At 45.5% G+C, this 20257-nt stretch overlaps 1 protein-coding gene across 1 annotated transcript in view; it reads left to right on the top strand.

Moving 5' to 3' along the window:
* The window catches only part of LOC129181445 (acyl-coenzyme A thioesterase 5-like), a 46001-nt gene that overhangs the window by 19756 nt on the left and 5988 nt on the right, over positions 1–20257 (top strand). Inside the window, exons 2-7 of the mRNA XM_054776661.1 lie at positions 17648–17849; positions 17910–18009; positions 18082–18272; positions 18330–18496; positions 18562–18681; positions 18792–18874. Coding sequence (XP_054632636.1) covers positions 17654–17849; positions 17910–18009; positions 18082–18272; positions 18330–18496; positions 18562–18681; positions 18792–18874 — 857 coding nt within the window. The 5' untranslated portion in view covers positions 17648–17653. The remainder of the gene's footprint in view (positions 1–17647; positions 17850–17909; positions 18010–18081; positions 18273–18329; positions 18497–18561; positions 18682–18791; positions 18875–20257) is intronic.

The raw sequence follows: 20257 nt of genomic DNA, 5'->3' as shown, positions 1-20257 counted from the left end.
TGGCACTGATGGAAATCACGGAGGAAATCACTACTGCCATAGACAACAGAAGATGTGCAGCAGCAGTATTCATGGATCTGACAAAAGCCTTCGATACAATTAATCACACTATTTTAATTTCAAAATTAGAAAGGTACGGAATTAGAGGTTCAGTCTTAAATTGGGTTAAAAGCTACCTAGCAAAGAGGAAACAATTTGTAAAGCTAGGAGAATACACATCTGGGAGTTTACAAACCACGTGTGGAGTACCCCAGGGGTCCATACTGGGACCAAAACTGTTTAATTTGTACATCAACGACATTTGTAAAGTAACAAACGACTTAAAATTGGTCTTATTCGCGGATGATACCACCGCTTTCTGTTCTGGTGAAAGCACACAAGAACTCATTAAAAAGGTCAAGGATGAAAAGGTCATATTAAAGTCATGGTTTGACAAAAACAGATTATCTCTGAATTTAAGTAAAACTAAAATAATGCTATTTGGTAATAGTAGAAAGGACACGTACGACCAAATACAAATTAATGGAGTGGATATTGAAAAAGTGGAAGAATATAAATTCCTTGGGGTTGTAATAGATGAAAAAATGAGTTGGAAATTTCATATTAAATATATACAGCAAAAGGTGGCGAGAAATATCTCTATATTGAATAAAGCAAAATATGTTCTTGACCAAAAATCACTCCACACTCTGTACTGTTCCTTAGTATTAGCATATTTCATGTATTGTGTGGAGATATGGGAAATAATTATAAAAGCAATCTTCACTCACTCACTGTACTGCAAAAAAGATCTGTGAGGATCATTCATAATACCAAGTATAGACAACATACACACCTTTATTTTTAATATCACATATTAGTGATGATCATTCATAATACCAAGTATAGACAACATACACACCTTTATTTTTAATATCACATATTAGTATCATTCATAATACCAAGTATAGACAACATACACACCTTTATTTTTAATATCACATATTAGTGATGATCATTCATAATACCAAGTATAGACAACATACACACCTTTATTTTTAATATCACATATTTGTATCATTCATAATACCAAGTATAGACAACATACACACCTTTATTTTTAATATCACATATTAGTAATGATCATTCATAATGCCAAGTATAGAGAACATACAAACCCTTTATTTTTAAAATCACAGATATTAAAATTCGCAGAGTTAGTACACTTTCAAACCGCTAGAATAATGTATAAAGTTAATAACAACTCGGTACCCAAAAACCTAATAAAGTATTTCTCAATCAGAGAGGAGAAATATGATCTTAGAGGAAAATTAAACCTAAAACATTTATATGCGAGAACAACGCTGAAAAGCCACAGCATTTCCGTGTGTGGAATTAAATTATGGAATGGATTGAGTAAGGAACTAAAACAAAGTACAGAGATGAGCAAATTCAAAAAACAATACAAGCAGTTGATGTTTGCTAAATACAAGGAAGAAGAGTCCTGATTGTTCTGTCAGGTTTGTTATTTATTTATTTATTTATTTATTTTTTATTTTATTTTATTTTATTTTATTATTTATTTATTTATTTAAAAAAAAAAAAAATTTAAATAATTTTCTTTGTTGTGTTTAAAAAAAAGTTTTGTTCTTTTTTATTTATTTATTTAGTATTGTCATCATTATTATTATTATTATTATTATGTATGTGTATGTATATATATATATATATATATATATATAATTTTTTTTCTTCTTTCTTTTTTGGGGGGGGAGGGCTATCTTACCGTTATCTATTATGTATTATTCTGACTATCACAGAAAACATGACATGGAATGCAGGAAGTGAACAACATGTACTGTACTAGATGTAGAATGGATGGGGGGTAGGATTAAATAAGCTTTGCTTCTTCCTACTCCTTTTGGACATGTGGAACTGTCAAAGAATGATTCATGAGATGTATTCCATTGTAACCTTCATGTTCAAATAAACTAAACCAGACCAAACCAAACCAAACTTCTCCATTTTCTACGCCAAGCACCCTCTCGACAGACGGGGACAGCTGCTCAAAGTCCAGCTTCATCACACTATTTCCTCTGTTGTTTTGGGGATGGTTTCATGGACTCCAGGCCTGTTGCTTAACCACTTTGTCAGGCGAAATCCACCTTTTCTGCACAGAGACACAAGTTCATTATACTGTGTGACTGCTTCGTCATCTCATAAATGTACTTCTTAAACTGTGCCAGTTCTTGGCTTAGATCTTCTTGTGGCCACCAGTGGAGTGGTTGTCTTCCAACCTGAAGGCTGCAGGTTCGATCATCCTGTGATTGTGTCTTTGGGCAAGATACTGAACCCCCTGATGCCTTGTCATCAGTAGGAAAATGTGCTAGCAGTGTCTCTGTGCTTGGAGGTGGAAAAGCACTATACAAGTGAAAGACCATTTACCGTTTAATTGGTTTCTTCTTGAACCAAGTCACAACTCCTATTAGTGAGCTGGTGAGGTCTTTTGGAGTAATTGCTCATTGAGGGATTTTCCTTGATAACTGGTATCACAATCAAACACCACTCTCAGCTTTCCTTTAGTCGGACACCATGATGCAGTAGGTACTGCGGTTTTCCATGATTGGCAGATGTTGTTCCTGAACTGCTGTTGCCCCAACTTGTCCCTGTTTACTGTTGTCTGGTCACAATCAATGGCCTTGTCCACCGTTTCTTGTCAGTGGTGTATTTACTGTCCAGCCCACCCTCGTCCTTATGGCATACGGGCTTTCCTGGATCAATAAAGTATCCATCCATCCGTCCGTCCGTCCACTGTATCTATCATGTGTTGGCAGCTGAGAAGGCGTTCTTTTGCATTTCCCTTCATATACTGCTCCAGGAAGTATTGTTGATTAGTAGTATGGTGTTCAACTCCGTTTTCAAAGCCTCTGATGAATGTGTGGTACTTCAGAGGGTTGCTATCAAATATTGGGATTTCTCTTTGAGAAGAGCAGATAAGGATTGCTTGTATGAGGAGCGTTGTAATTTCACTTTGTTTCCTCATAATGTCCAATACACTGTGATTTTGTGGTCCTGCATTTCCTGTGAACATGCTCTGATGGGATGCGTGGGAATTGTATGCTTAGAGAAGACACTGGATTAGGTATCTGCTACATCACACCAGGTGCACTGGTGACATCAGAGTTTGTAATTAATTTTATGGTTTCACATGTTTTTTTTTTGTTTAATAAGCAGTGATGGGACAAATTCTTGCTCAACCTTATATAACTATCGCTTTAAAGTACTAAGTAAGAGGGAAGGATAGAGGGAAGTTACGTGATGCTGTAATCTCGTGAGTGCGCGTGACGCGTGGAATACAAACAAGCGGAACATAGCGCTCTGAAAAAAAAAAAGACAAACAACAACTACTAAAGTATCTCGACACAAAACCAGCATATTAAACACCTTAAACGCCTAACAAAGCCAAAAACTGGAAGATCTGGAGGAGTACATCGACGGGTGCTTCGAACGCGTAATTATGGGAAAATCACCCAAGACACCAAACCCCAAGCGGAGCCGCCCGGAGGACTCACCTGGAGAAATATCTCCGCCAGGCACTGACATCAGAGACATCCTTGAGTCCATCCATAAGAGGCTGATTTGCTTGGACAGCCGCCTCGCTCTCGTCGAAGTGCTTCACAAAGAATTCCAGGCCATCCGTGAATCTCTGGAATTCAGCCAAAACCAGATCGTGTCCTTGTTCACGGAGAACGCAGCCCTCCGCGACTCGGTGAAGTCCCTCACAACTCGTCCAAGAAAACAAGACCATGAAGGAGATGATCTTAGACCTCCAGGCCCGGAGCATGAGGGACATTCTGGGCTTCGCGGGAATTCCCGAAAAATCTGAGGACCCAGAAGAATCGGTGAGGGCCTTCATGGCGCAACAACTCAAACTCCCAGCGGACGCCATCCAAAACATTACTTTTCACCGCGTTCACCGCCTGGGAGCCAAGAAGCCAGAGAACCGTAGGCCGAGACCCATCGTGGTGAAATTCGAACATTTTAAGCAGAAGGAACAGGTGAAGGGCCGAGGCCGGGAGCTGAAGGGGACGGACTTCAGCGTCAACGATCAATTCCCCCGAGAAATCCTCGACAGGCGCCGACGCCTGTTGCCTGTTCGGAGGAAGTTCATTAACGAGGGATGCCGAGCTGTCATCACGGTGGATAAACTCTTCGTCAATGGACATTGTTACCGCGACCGGGACGTAACACCATGGCTGTATTGATATGGTAACTAATGATCTATCTCAACCAGGTAACTTTTCTTTCTATCTCGCAGCGCGCACACTTGTAGCATTTGCATCTGCTCCCACTTTTGTTTCTTCTTTCTACAAGCACGCTCATCTCACTTATGCATAAACCCACATCACGTCCTCACTTTAGTTGGCTTAGTTCATTCAGGATTACTATGTTACACTTTGCCTATGTACAATTTAAGCATACATTTAAATGTACTGTATATATTCCCATGATTTTTACTTCCAGGTACACATATTTCACATTTGATCTTGTTTACACACACATCACCAAAAGCTAGTGTAGGATGAACTCACTACAGTTTGTCACTTGGAATGTCAGGGGAGTTGGGTCGATAGAAAAAAGACAAAAATGTTTAATCATTTGAAGAACACCCAAGCAGACATTGTCTTATTACAAGAGACTCACATGTCCAAGTCAGCTGTCCATACACTTCATTCACCACAGTTCCCACACACATATTTAGCAAGTTACAACTCCAAACAGAGAGGGGTAACTATTTTAATTAACAGGAGGGTGAATTTTATACTCCATACCACTACTACAGACACAGAAGGGAGATATATAATAATGAACATATCTGTTGATAATGTACATTTCTGCATTGCCAACATATATGGTCCGAATGTTGACGACCCCTCCTTCTTTCATGCCTTCTTTTCTTCTCTCTCTGCACATTTGGACTCAAGTATGATCTTGGGAGGGGACCTCAATTTAGTATTTAATCCAGAAGTGGACAGGTCTAGCCCAGCTGGGAGACATCGTGAGTCTCAATCAACATCGATATTGAAGAAATACATGAATGATTTTGGTCTTTGTGATGCTTGGCGCTCTTATCACCCTACTCACAGGGAATATACTTATTTCTCACCAGCGCACCACACCTGCTCTCGTATTGACTAATTTTTGACAAGCAACTCAATCATATCTGACATTTCAAACATTCACATACACCCTATCACCATTAGTGACCACGCCCCAGTCTCTCTTTTTCTCACTAACCAAACTACGAGCGCTCCTACTAGATGCTGGAGATTAAATACATCATTACTAAAAGACTCAGACTTCCTAAAATACTTTGAAAGAGAGTGGACAATGTTTTTAGCCTTCAATGACCAACCCGGTGTCTCGGCTAGTATTCTGTGGGAGGCAGCAAAAGCAGTAATGCGCAGAAAAAACATTTCATATTCATCATATAAGAAAAAGAAAGAGATTACTAGAATCAGAGTTGGAGAAAAAAAATCCAAATCCTCGAAGCAGCTCATGTTGACTCACAAGATGAGCATATCCTAAGTAACCTAAGGAAACTGAAACTAGACTTAAAAGAAATTACTGACAAGAAAATTCAGTTCCAACTGCAGAGACTACGTTTGGAAAAGTTTGAGCATGGCAATAAACACGGAAAATACTTAGCTAACCAGCTAAAAGTCAATAAAGAAAAAAGCTCTATCTCCTCCATTAGAAACTCAGGAGGTCACATCACTCACCTCCCGGAAGAAAATTAATTCCGTCTTTAGGAGCTTTTATAAAAATGTATATACACCTCAGATTAAACCATCTCTCCCAGATATCGAAACATTTCTCAACACCAGAGAATTACCAAAATTAAATGACGAACAGGTGACAAACTTAGATGTGCCCATTTCATTAATAGAACTCCATAACGCTCTACACCGGTTGCTGAATAAGAAAGCGCCAGGACCTGATGGGTTCCCTGCCGAGTTTTATAAAACATTCTGGTCATTACTATCCCCAGTATTTCTTAGAATGGTTTTGGAAATTAAAGACAGTTCATGCTTGCCTCCAAACATGAACTCAGCTACAATCAGTCTCCTGCTGAAACCGGATAAGGACCCAACACTACCTTCCAGTTATCGTCCAATTTCACTGATTAATGCAGATCTTAAAATAATATGCAAAGCGTTAGCTATAAGGCTTGAAAAAGCTACCCCTCATATAATACACCCTGATCAATCAGGATTTATCAAGGGGAGAAACTCAACTAGCAATGTACGCCGTCTAATCAATCTGATTGATTACTCTATCATCCATAATTTAGAAACCACAATTGTCTCATTAGAAGCTGAAAAAGCATTTGACAGAGTAAACTGGAAATTTCTCTTTGCAACACTACAAATATTTGGCTTTGGAGATTCATTTAGAACATGGATTAAAATACTATACAACACCCCGAAGGCCTCTGTTCGGACCAACAATCACATCTCTCCAGAATTTACTTTACAAAGAGGTACTAGGCAGGGGTGTCCACACTCTCCCTCACTATTTGCTATTTTTATCGAACCTCTTGCAGCTGCAATTCGACAACATATAAATATTAAAGGGATCCACACCACAAATGTTCATCATAAAATAAGCCTTTATACTGATGATGTATTACTCTTCCTAGACAATTCACATTCTTCACTTCACTAATCTATCTCACTCATTAACAATTCTAGCACCTTCTAAATCCACAGTGGTCTAAATCCACAGTACTGCCAATTAACTTTGGTTTCCAGAGCACCCCCTCTATACCACTGGGTTCAGGGAACATTAAGTATTTGTGTATTAACATTTCCTCCAACCTGTCAGACCTGATCCGCTCAAATTATACTCCACTATTGAAGTCAATAGAGGATTATCCTGCACGTTGGAGAACCTTGCCCATCTCACTTACAGGCAGAGTATCCACCGTGAAAATGATGATTTTACCAAAGGTTAATTATCTGTTTTCCATGATCCCCACCAAACCATCTATAATTTGGTTCAAGTCATTAGATTCATATACAAGTAAATTTCTTTGGAAAAACAAGCCAGCACGAATAAGTCTCAAAACGTTACAAAAATCTAAAGAATATGGGGGCTGAGAACTCCCAAACTTCCCCAACTACTTCCTTGCAAACAGGTTCCAGTATATCTTAAAATGGATCAAACCTAACCCATTGGATTATTTATGGCTAGACATAGAACAATCACTGCCCTTCATTAGCCAAATCCTCCGGAAAAAGAATTGTTTTAAAAGTATAAATATAAGCACCACTCTGACAGCTTGGTGGGAATTTTTAAAAATAAGAAAATTCTCGCTCCTTGCCAATACACTCCCGTCTGGAATAATCCTGATATCTTGCTTAAAAAGAAACCATTAAATTTCCCAACATGGCACAAAAAAGGAATAAGTTGTATGAAAAATATAATTATAGGAATCAACTTTATCTCATTTAACGACCTTGTTAAATAGTATGGAATAAATCATAAAAAATTTTCTTGAATACATACAAATTAAATCTATAATTAAAGCAAGTTTCAGGACTATATCATGGGAAAGCAATACCACTATTGACCTTTTTTTTTTTTAATATCTGCCCCTAAAACAATATCTAAACTATATGTTCTACTTTCAAAAAATGACAACACAATCAGAGTACCAATCTCCAAATGGAACTCAGATTTATTTACAAGCTGTGACCCTGAATTGTGGAAGCAAATATGTCTCAATGCTTCCCGGTTAATCAATAATCCCAACCTACAGCTGATTCAGTTTAAAATCCTTCATAGAGTACACTACATGGGACATAGAATGTTTAGAATGGGCTTAACTGACTCTAACATCTGTACACACTGCTCAGACCATAGAATAGATGACTACTTACACTCCATGTAAACCTGTGCTCCCATTAACAATTTTTGGCACTGAGTGTGTGAGGACCTATCTTTGGCACTTGGGTTCTCCATTCCTACCTCCCCTTTACTATGCCTGCTGGGCGATCTCTCCACAATTGATGTAGAAACAAACCAAACACAGCTTTTCATCACTGCATTAAGCATCGCCAAGAAAATCATTCTCATCAATTGGAAATCAAGGAAGAAACTGAACATAGCTCTTTACAAAAATCTTTTGTCAGATCATATAGCTATGGAGAGAATGTCTGCTGAATTTAAGGAATAAATGTCAGAATTTCAGTCTATATGGGCACCAATAATTAAGTCCCTGACCTGACTCTCGGGAAGGTGAGGGCATCTGTCTCTGCCCCTGGGGTTCTCGTTTGTCTGGCATGGGGTGTGGTCCTGGTGGCTGGGTGGCCCTGGTACCTCGGGGGCGGGCAGGGGCGGGCTTGGTGTCCCGGGTCTTCTTTGCTGGGCTGCCTGCCTGGGGGGGGCTGGTGGGTGGGGGCTGGGTCGGGGGGGCCGTCCAGGGGGCGGCGTTGGTTGACCTCCGGGGTGGTGGGTGGTAGGGTGCTGCATCCTGCAGGTGCCGGGCGCCTACTGCTGCTGGGGGGGCCGTGTGCGGCTGGTGGCGCTGGCTCTCCCTCGCCTCATTTGCCTCTGGGGGTGGGGCGGGGTCTGCCCTGGGCCCTCCTGCTCGGCTGCCGCGTGAGGTCGTCCGGTGTGGGGTGTGGTGGCCGGCCTCTCCCCCTGGTGGGGGCGCAGGTGCTTGAGCCCAGCTGCCCCTGTGGAGCTCTCCCCCTCTTGGGTTGCCCCTTTTTATTTTTATATATTTATTTCTTTTTTAATTTTATTTTATTTTATTTATTTATTTTATTTTATTTTACCGATTTATGTGTGTGGTGTATGTGTGACAGGTGGGGGCTGCTTGTTGTCCTCCGGTGCCTATGGCTGTCCCGCAGGTGACTGGGAGCGCGGAGGTGGAGTCGCGGATGTGCGGTTTGGGCTCGGGATGGGGGGTGCGTGGTGCTGGGATGGGATGGGATGGGATGGGGGGGATCCCTTGCTTTCTCCCTTCAGGGACGGGGCTGCTGTGGCTTGGTGGGCGTGGGGGGTGTGGAGGCTGCGGGCGTGTGGGTGCGCGTGGGGGCGGGCGGCGTGGTGTTCTTCTGCGTGGCGCTGGCCGGGATCGGCGAGGGGGGTGCTTGCTCCGGGGTGGGGCGGTCGGGGGTGGCTTTAGCCGGGGGCTTGGGGGTGGGGCTGGCGGGCGGTCCTTGCTACCTGCTGGTGTCTGGCTGGTCTCTGCTTCTCTGCGGTTGTCTCCCTCCTTCCGGGGTTTCTCCCTTGGCGTGTTGGTGGATGGGCGGGGGGGGGGGGAGTGGTGGCCGCTCCTCTCGTGGGCCTTGCTTGCTTCTCTGTCCCTCCCTGGCGCATCTGGCTTGCGTGCTTCGTGGGTGTGGCCGTGTTCCGCTCTATGTGGGGTCCAGTGCTCTTGTGGTCGTCGTAGTGTTGCTCCCTTGCCGGCCGTGGTGGTATGCGGGGGGCGTGTGGGCGCGGTTCCCGCTGTCCTGGTGGCGGTCGGATCTGCCTTGGGGCGTATGGCTGGTCCGTGGTGTTGGCGGATTGGGGGTGGCGCTGTGGATGCAAACCTCCGGTGGGGCTCCGGTGTTGGGGAGCACTGGGGGTATGGCCTCTGGGGGGTTGGGTGGGCCGGACTGGGCATCCTGGCGGGCCGGTTTGGGCCCGTGGTGTGTCCTGCAGCCTGTGGCTCGCCCAAGCCTGGGCTGCGGTGGGTGGCCGGTCGGTCATGTGTCCTTGGTCCCCCCCCGCTCTGTTTGGGCGGCGTTGGGGTATGGGGCCCCCGTCCTTCCTGTTCCACTGCACCACCTCACATACATACAGGACTTTGGGGGGTGGCCTCCGGTTTGTGGCCCCCGGTACTTGTCTGCCTTTGTGGGGTGTGATCTCTCGCTGGTCTCAGGGGTTGGCTGTCCTCCGGCCCGCCGGCGCCCTGTCTTTGGCTGGGATTACCTCTCTTCGGCCCCTTGCTGGTCTTCCCGGGGGGGATGGCTCTCTGGGCTGGCTCTTGGGGCACTGATCTTTGTGCTGCCTGCCGGCCTGGTGGCCTTCTGGCGGTGGGGGCTTGGCCTGGCTATTTGGGGAGGGGCTCTCTGGGAGGTGGGGGACGGCCCCTTTCCTTTCATGCATTCTCAGTGACAATTACACGCCCACACATTCTTGCACCTTTATATATATGAAGTCTTCCCCACATACAGAGATACCTGTACATATGCACACTCAGAGTACATACGTACTTCCCCACATTACTCACTGAGTTAACCAGGGTGTTATTATGTTGTTGGTTTTATCACAGCGACGGTGATATCAGCAGTATGACTATAGTTTTTTTTTACAATGATGTGCATTCCAGTAATAATCATTCTGTTCACTATCATAGACAATCATTTCATGACTACTATTATGTGTGACTGTTTCAATGCAGTATTGTCATTGTGATCACGATCATAGTTCATCAGTTCATGACTGCTATTATGTGTGACAGCATTGTCATTGTGGTTGTTGATATTGTTTTGTCCTTTGTCCTTATGTCCTTGTTCATCTTTATAGTTGTCAGACATTTATTTGCTGATATAGTTCTGTATGTTTCTGTTGTTCTGTTCTTGTTATCACAATTGTTGTTGTTGCTGCTGTTGTCCTTGTCTCTTGTCTCTCGTTTTTTTGTCCCCCTCTCATTCCCCCCCCCCCCCCCCCCCCCCGTTTTCTTTTCTCTTCTTCTCTGTTCCCTCCTGCTCCGGTTGCTCCAAATTTGCTTAATAACAAGCATCAAAGTCAAATAAATTCTGTATAACAGGGGAATTGTATATCACACTTCTCCCTGGCAGAGTAAATCTGTTGAGCACTTGATCGCATTTAGATGTACAATTCTATCTGCTTTAAAGGCTGGACAGGACAGGGGTAAAAAAAATTTAAAAATAAAAAAATAAAAAAATAAAATAAAATAAAGTACTAAGTAACCATCCATCCATCCATTCATCCATTTTCCTCTGCTGCCCTCTGCTCTGCTCTGCTGCTCTGCTGCCCCCGCGACCCGGACTCGGGTCGCGGGGGCAGCAGTCTCAGTAGGGAAGCCCAGACTTCCCGGTTCCCAGCCAGCTCCACCGGGAGGACACCAAGGCATTCCCAGGCCAGCTGTCAGACATAATCCCTCCAGCGTGTCCTAGGTCTGCCCCGGGGCCTTGTCCCGGCTGGGCATGCCCGGAACACCTCACCAGGGAGGCGTCCGGGTAGCATCCGGACTAGATGCCCGAGCCACTTCAATTGGCTGCTCTCGATGTGACCCTATCTCTTATGCTGAGTCCAGCTACCCTACATAGGAAAGTCATTCAGCCGCTTGTATCCGCAATCTCGTTCTTTCGGGCATGACCCAAAGCTCATGACCATAGGTGAGGGTGGGAAGATCGCTAAATTGAAAGCTTTGCCTTCCGGCTCAGCTCTCTCTTCACCACCGTCTGGTACAGTGACTGCATTACAGCAGACGCTGCGCCGATCCGCCTACCAACCTCACGCTCCAACCTTCCCTCACTCGTGAACAAGACCCCGAGATACTTGAAGTCCTCCACCTCGGGCAGGACCTCATTCCCAACCCAGAGGGAGCAATCCACTCTTTTCTGACTGGGAACCATGGCCTCAGATTTGGAGGTGCTGAGACTCATCCCAGAAGCTTCACACACAGATGCAAACGGCAATGCCAACCAGGCTCCTGCTCCGGTTGCTTTCGGTTAGCGTGCCACCAATCCCGGACTCCCAGAGCATCCCTCACAGGACATCGCGAGGGACACGGTCGAATGCCTTTTCCAAGTCAACAAAGCACATGTAGACCGGTTGGGGAAACTCACAAGTACCCTCCAGTACCCTCCCAAGGGTGTAGACCTGGTCCAGTGTTCCACAACCAGGATGAAAACCACATTGCACCTCCTGTAGCTGAGGTTTGACTAACGGTCGTACCCTTCTCTCTCACTCTGTCCGGCATCCTCCCCCGCCATCTAATCCAACTCATCACCAATTAGTGATCAGTTGACAGCTCAGCCCCTCTCGTCACCCGTGTGTCCAGAACATGCGGACGCAGGTCTGATGATACGACTACAAAGTCAATCAAGGACCTGCGGCCTAGGGTTTCCTGGTGCCATGTGCACTTGTGGACATCCCTATGTTCGAACATGGTGTTTGGGATGGACAAACTGAGGTTTGCACAGAAGTCCACACACCGCACGGGTTCTGATCCGGGGAGGCGTTCTGCCCAATCATGCGCCTCCAGGTCACACTGCCCATGCCCACCTGGGCGTTGAAGTCTCCCAGCAAAACGACGGAGTCACCATTTGGGGTGCTCTCCAGCACCCTTCTGATGGACTCCAAGAAGGCTGGGTACTTTGAACTGCCGTTCGGCGCATACGCACAAACGACAGTCAGGACCCTTTCCCCAACCCGAAGGCGTAGGGAAATGACCCTCTCGGTAACCGAGGATGACTCCAACACATGGGCACCGAGACAGGGGCTATTAATAAGCCCACACCATCTCACCGCCTCTCCCCTGCAGCAACTCCAGGGTAGAACAAGGTCCAGCCCCTCTCGAGGAGTTTGGATCCAGAACCCAAACTGTGGATCAAGGTGAGTCCGACTATATCTAGTCAGAATGTCACAACCTCTCTCACAAGTTTGGGTTCCTTCACCACCAGAGGAGTGACATTCCCAACAACCAGATTTGGCCACCGAACACCAGGTCTCCCAGGCGCCTGCCCTCGACCATCCAAAGCACAATGCACCAGACCCTTATGCTTGCCCCCGCATAAGGGTTATGATGCACATGATGTTGTAAAAATGCTGTAGGAAAACAGCAGAACATTGTAGGAGAGACAAAAAAAGTCAGTAATAGCACCTTAATTACGTTTAGATGGACAAATAAACTTGATTCTTGGTTTGTTAATTTTAAATTGTCCATCATTTCATCAAAATAAAATAACTAATATTTTTTCCCGGCCAGCACCTCTCAAAGTTCTCCCATCACACAATGGCAACTGAGAGCGTTTTTAAATGAGCACAACTGAACAGTGAATAACAGATTATGCTATGTTTATTCTGTGGCTCACATTAACTTGACAGACGTGGTTCGTGAGTAGCACACTCCTCTTGTGAATATATGTAATCGCAATTCATTTGCACTTTCACCACTGCTCAGTGAGAATACAAAATGCAGAACGATACGTGCTTTCACCATATTAGTAAACTCACCAACGACGTCAGAAAAAGTTTCTAGATTTGTCGCTAGTAGCTTTTGAGAAAAACTGTATGTCGTCAAGAGGGGTTGGAATGTCGCCAGATCTAGCGAAAAAATCGGAAAGTTGGCAACATTGCTTAGAGCAGTGGTTCTCAATTATTTTCTGTCATGGGGGACAGAAATGTTTTCACTCCCTGCACAGATTGAACTCGAAACTGAAACCAACAATATGGAGAGCTGTGAAGCACACAAGCATTTTGAAGAGTCAAATTGCATGTTGAGTATGATAAATTTGTACATCCTGGCAGGTCTGCTCTAACAATGAAAGTACGCCCTGCCTCTCACGCACCCCCTGACAGTTCATCACACCCCACCATTATTTGAGAAGCACTGAGTTAGACAAACCCAAAGCTAATGCTGACGGGCTAACGCAACACCTAAATCAACTAGGATGTGTTTGTGTTGTTGCCTCCACAGTGACATTTATTCTTTATGGATTAATTGCACCTGAAATTACCACGTCACAGAGAAAGTGAAGATCCCAAACAATCTGACAAGCAGGGTCATGTAACAAAATTAGTCTTAAATGACAAAAAATCCAACACATATCTAGGGTGCAGGGAAAAGCTGGAGCAGCCAAAAAGGAATGGCAAAAAAAGCAATAAAAATGAATGCAAAAAATAGCGAATCTATTGCAGTCCTCCAGGTGTAGCAGTGATCTGTGCAGCAGGTAGATCACTGCGTCGTCCACTCCGATCCGAGGCCGGTAAGCAAACTGCAGGGGGTCCAGCTGAGTGCCCACCAGGGGTCGCAGGTGCTGCAGGATAATCCTCTCCATGGTCTTCATCAGGTGAGAGGTCAAGGCAACAGGCCTGAAGTGGTTAGGTTCCTTGGGACGCGGTGTCTTTGGGATCGGGACCACACAGGAGGTCTTCCACAGGGCCGTTTGGTCAGGTGACGCCATTTTCAAAAAGTAGCGGTTTGCCTGGCTCAACGGAAACGACAAGCCGCCGTTTTCAGATTTACCCACCCTCGAAGCTGTTTTCAAAAAATGGAACAGAAAGCCGTTTGCATGTGGATGGAAGGCTGAAACTCTAAAGTAACAGCTGTGAATCAATTAAAATATTTCATCGCGATTAATGACATTTTTTGCCCATAGTTAACTCACAACAGTGGTGCCTTGGTTGATGTCATTAACCTGTTCCAGAAGATCCGACTCAAACCAGAACGGACTCTAACCAAAGCAAATCTTCCCAAGAAAATAATGTAAATCATATTAATCCAGACACACAAAAATGTTACCACTATGGTTGTCAATCGAACAAAATATTTAACCGTGATTAATCACATTTGTGCAAAGTTAACTCATAATTAATCCCAAATATAAATATGTTTTTATCTATAGTGAGTAGGGATGTAAATCTGTTTGTGATACGCAACTACACGATAACTACATCAAATTTCACGTAAAAGGGTATGTGGGAATGCATAAAGGTAAGATTTGATAACCTTATTGAGTGCTAATGTGTATATTTGTGCGGTGCACAAGTCCAGGCTGGTACTGGTGGATGGTGGCTCTGTATTCATTTTGTGCTTTTAATTTGATGCTGTTCGTGTCATAGTTTTCACAATACATAATAAATAAGATAAATGAGATGGGTATAACATACGTATGTTTTGCTGATGTGTTGAAAACCCTTCCTGGAGACTAGCTAGTGCGCTGCTAATGCTAGCGTGCTAATGCTGTTTACATCCATTCTTGTCATCAGTCATGGTCACATGACTGATGACAGCCCCCAAATAGCTTTCCATGGCTATGCCTTTGAGCTCGCAGTTGAGACACTCGAATGCAAGTGTACCATTGTATAAATGACGATTTCAAAAATACCCGCAGTGCTCCAATAACTTCTTGCTTCTCCCTGGCAGGCGACGTACTCCGTGACAACTCAACTCACAGTGACAATAGATGCAATTAAAGGTGGTCTTGTTGCGAGAGCCATCTGCTAGGGCTTAGAAGCTAAATTTAATAATCAAAATACCCTTTTCCTTCTCCATTTCTGCTCAATATTTGTCCCCGCTTGTGGCTCCACATCCACCACTGCAGTCCTCAAACTATGGTGTGGGCGAAGGTTTAAACAGAATGTGCGCATGTTAATGTAAAAAAAAAATAGTGCCGTTAATGGAAACTTCTGTTATTAACTTTGATAGCCCTAGTTAAGATACTTGTGGATAGCCTCTACAAGTGTGTTCAACCTTGCATGAGGAGAGCAGTGCTAGGCTCAGAGACTGCTTCCAGACAACAGACTGGAAAGTGCTCTGTAGTCCCCATGGCAGTGACGTTGACAGCATGACTCACTGCATCACAGACTATATAAACTTCTGTGTGGAGAACACTGTGCCCTCCAAGTTGGTGCGGTGTTTTCCCAACAACAAACCCTGGGTGACCTCTGAGATTAAGGCCCTGCTGAACAAGAAGAAGAGGGTCTTCAACTCGGGGGACAAGGAGGAGCTGTGCAGAGTCCAGAGGGAACTCCGGCACAAGATCAGGAAGGGGAAGGACTGCTACAGGAGGAAACTGGAGAAGCGGCTGGAGGAGAATAATGCCAGGGAAGTCTGGAGAGGCCTGCAGACAATCACAGGCCATGGTAAAGGAGTGGGGAAAGACCAAGCCAGTGGGGACAAGATCTGGGCAGATGAACTCACTCTGTTTTTTAACAGATTTGAGTCTGCCCTCCCTCCCTCCCCTACCAACTCACCACTCTTCACCACCACATCCCCATCCCAGCCATCCTCTACTCCCCTCTCCATAACTGATGATCAGGTGAGAAGTCAGCTGAGGAAGATCAAGGCAAGGAAGGCCCCGGGACCAGACGGCATCAGCCCTAGAATCCTCAAGGACTGTGCTGACCAGCTCTGTGGAGTTCTCAGGCACTTGTTCAACCTCAGCCTGAGCCTGGAGAAAGTCCCGGCCCTGTGGAAGACCTCCTGTGTGGTCCCGATCCCAAAGACACTGCGTCCCAAGGAACCTAACCACTTCAGGCCTGTTGCCTTGACCTCTCACCTGATGAAGACCATGGAGAGGATTATCCTGCAGCACCTGGTGGGAACTCAGCTGGACCCCCTGCAGTTTGCTTACCGGCCTCGGATCGGAGTGGACGACGCAGTGATCTACCTGCTGCACAGATCACTGCTACACCTGGAGGACAGCGGGAGCGCTGTGAGGGTCATGTTTTTTGACTTCTCCAGTGCCTTCAACACCATCCAGCCGGCACTGCTCAGAGTGAAGATGGAGAGTGTGGGAGTGGACCAACAACTGACTGCATGGGTTATAGACTACCTCACCAACAGACCACAGTATGTGAGGCTCCGTCACTGTGTGTCTGACATGGTACTCTGCAGCACAGGTGCCCCTCAGGGTACGGTGCTCTCCCCTTTCCTCTTCACCCTCTACACCTCGGACTTCACACACAACTCCACACAGTGTCACATCCAGAAGTTCTCCGATGACACAGCCATTGTGGGTTGTGTTTCAGAGGGGAATGAATACAGGACAGTCATCAGTGACTTTGTCAGCTGGAGTGAGCTTAACCAGCTGCAACTCAACACCAGCAAGAGAAAGGAGATGATCATTAACTTCCAGAGGAAAACATCTCACTTCACACCGGTGAACATCCAGGGAGCGGACATAGAGTTGGTAGACAGCTTCTCTCCCCCTTCTCTCCCCCACTTCCTCCACGGAGTCCAGAGGACCGTCCAGGACAGAGCTCGCTGTCCTAATCAGCCTATTGATCCTGCTCCTGTCCCTGTCCGTGCTGCCCCCTCTCCAGCAGCCCACAGCATAGAAGATGGCTGAGGCCATCACAGAGTCATAAAAGGTCCGTAAAAGAGTCCTGCACACACCAAAGGACCTCAGTCTCCTCAGCAGGTGGAGGCGACTCTGGCCCTTCTTGTAGAGGGCGTGGGTGTTGACGGACCAGTCCAGTTCCGCAGGTCCTTCATACCGACCGCTGTCAGGCTCTACAACACCTGCACCACCTGAACCATGTTGTAGTCACGATGCTTTACTTTACTTTACTGTTCTCTTTACTTGTCTTGCTTGCTTGCTGCTGTAACAAGTAAATTTCCCCGCTGTGGGATAAATAAAGTACATACAGGTACATACATACATACATACAACCAATCAGCACAGTCCGCACCTCTATAGTTCCAGGAACTTCCAAAAATTACCTATTGGTTAGGGTGGACTTTTTTACCCAGGTAGATTTTGGTGAAAACAGGGTTATCAAACTACGAAGGTAAATTGCAAAGTTCCTCATAAATTAAATTATAAGTTCCTGAACTTTTGGTGGAAAAGGTGCTAATGGCATTCAATGTGAATATGATGTGGCATAACACGGGTTGTGCATGTACGTTCAGGTCAGCATGGACGTGAAGCATCGTGCAGTCAAGCTGTCGGTCCATCCGTCCAGAGGACTGGTGGACGATAAGTTTGTCATTGTGGTCCAGAGTGTGCCCCCTGGTGTCCAGCTCACCGTCCACGCCTTCCATCGCTGCGAGGGCGGACACGGCTGGGAGGCGTTTGCTCACTATGTGTCCGATGCCGGCGGCTCGGTTAACGGTACGCCCTCCAAGAGACACGTCTTGGACACTTTCTGTAACACCGTGTTTATCTTTGCAGTGTCCCAGCATGCCAGCATGGGGGGGACGTACTCCGGGGTGGAACAGATGGGTCTCCTGTGGAGCCTCAGACCAGTTCCAGGCAGCAAACCTGGACTCAGGTAGACCAGCTGCATAGATTGTATAAGTGATGAGCATCCTGGTCAACATGCTTGCTTCATCCTCATCACCAGGTTGAAGAAGATGAATGTGCAGACCCCCATGGAGTTCACCATCTCAGTGCATCTGGGTTACCGAACTGAGGGCTTCATGGACCAGGTGGCGCTGGCCTCTCAAGTGGTGGAACGCTGGTACATGGCGCCCGGCGTCCGCAGGATCCCCGTCACAAAGGACAAACTTTCCGCGACCCTCTTCCTGCCCTCAGGTACAGTCCAGACCACACAAAAAAGCTCATGTGATGAATAATACAAAATGTCACAAGGACCCGGACCTTTCCCCGCCATCCTTGACCTCTGGGGTGCAAGCCAGCTGGTGGAGTATCGGGCCGCGCTGCTCGCCTCCCGCGGCTTCGCTTCGCTGGCTCTTGACTACCTGACCCCTAAAATCACCCAGGATACGAGCAATACGATGGAAAACTCGTACTTTGAGGTATTTTGATGTTGTGTTCATCAGTGTTTGTTGTTTTCATGCTAACTGACACTGCAGAGGTGCAGAAGGCCTTCGGGTTCCTGCAGCAGCACCCGCAGGTGCTGGCCAACTGCATCGCCATGTTGGGCCTCTCCTTTGGCTGCAGCATCACGCTCAGGATGCTGGCTTACTCGGATGTTGTAAAGGTAGCAGATGAACCACACCTGAATCACACACTAACCACATTTTGACCCCCTGTGTGTGTGTGTGTGTGTGTGTGTGTGTGTGTGTGTGTGTGTGTGTGTGTGTGTTTCAGCCCACGTGTGCAGTGTGCATCAGTGGAACTCACGTGCAGCCAATCATAGCCAAGCAGGAGGATATATTTTCTTTCTATAAGCAGTAAGGTCAATCTTTACTCAGAGTGACGACTAAATATGAATGGATATTAGTTCATGGGGGTGTCACGAGATGAGACGATATTACAAATTACACCACCCGGAAGAGGCATTTACCAAATCCCAGAATTATAGGAAGTGGTAACATTTGGACCAGTCAGCTCCGAGGAGTTGGTACATTCCTTTTCCGGTTAATGTTGGTGGCCAAGAAGTGCAAAACGCTTTAACAAAAAGTAAGACAAATTACAATTAGACCACCCAGAAGGGGATTGTACCGCGCAAATCAGACAGGAATTGGTAACATTTGGAGTTGTGGCAGGTGTTAATGGAGGACTTTGACATCATGTTTTGCCCGATTTGTGGCACGCACGTGAGCGGCTTGACACAGTTTTGTTGCACACGTGGCCGCTCATTGGAGTTGTTAAATGGTACTTACCAGACAGAAGGAACAGACGTACTACAGGAGTCCATCAAATATTTTAATGAGGGTATAACAGGGGTGCAATCAACGTCCGGGTGGTGTAATTGTAATTTGTTTTGCTTTTTGTTCATGAGTTTTGCGCTTCTTGGCTACCGTAGCCTTTGGTTCGTTTCCTTTAATGCCTCCAATGGGGCCGGGCAGACAGTTGCCAATCCTGATCATATCAAATCAAATTATTTGTAGAGCACCTTACAACATCCCAATGGTGCCCAAGGTGCTTCACAAGAGTAAAAACAACTTCCAGCAAATCAGAACAGCGTCAGATCAAATCAAATATAATAAAAATAACTAAGACTAAATAAATATACATGCACACAATCACATCAAAAAGACATACAAACATCATGTGTCAAACGCCAGTCTGAATGCATGAGTTTTTAACTGAGATGAAAAAAAAAAATGATAGCTCTGTAACAGACCGTAGAGCCGGTGGAAGGTAGTTCCAAAACATTGGGGCAAACTCAGCAAAAGTGTGATCCCTCCATTTTTTGTAACGTTGTGTTTTGAGGACCGGGCACGGCCCTGGTGTGGTGACAGGCTGTTCAAAGCCCAGCAAAAAAAATATGGGGATATATACTGTATATCGATATTCAAGCTAAATATATTGGGATATGAGTTTTGGTCCATATCGCCCAGCCCTCGCCTCCAAATATGTCTTGGAAACGATAGCTCAATTTGAACAGTTTAATGTACTGCACGGCGATATTTAGCTGCAAATAGGAGGTGAAGCTCCACTGCCGCTCGCCTGCATGGCAGATATTTCACCTTTGTTGACCATTTGTATTTAATTACTGAATAAATGTATGATACAAGAAAGACTGCCTGTCTTTCATTTTTAATGTGCACCCCTACTCTCTAAATATAGCCACCATGTTGCTAAATTGTGGATACGGATCTCTCCTATGG

Source organism: Dunckerocampus dactyliophorus, chromosome 5, assembly GCF_027744805.1.
Source record: "Dunckerocampus dactyliophorus isolate RoL2022-P2 chromosome 5, RoL_Ddac_1.1, whole genome shotgun sequence".
Lineage (NCBI taxonomy): Eukaryota > Metazoa > Chordata > Actinopteri > Syngnathiformes > Syngnathidae > Dunckerocampus > Dunckerocampus dactyliophorus.
This window is presented reverse-complemented; position numbering and strand designations above follow the sequence as displayed.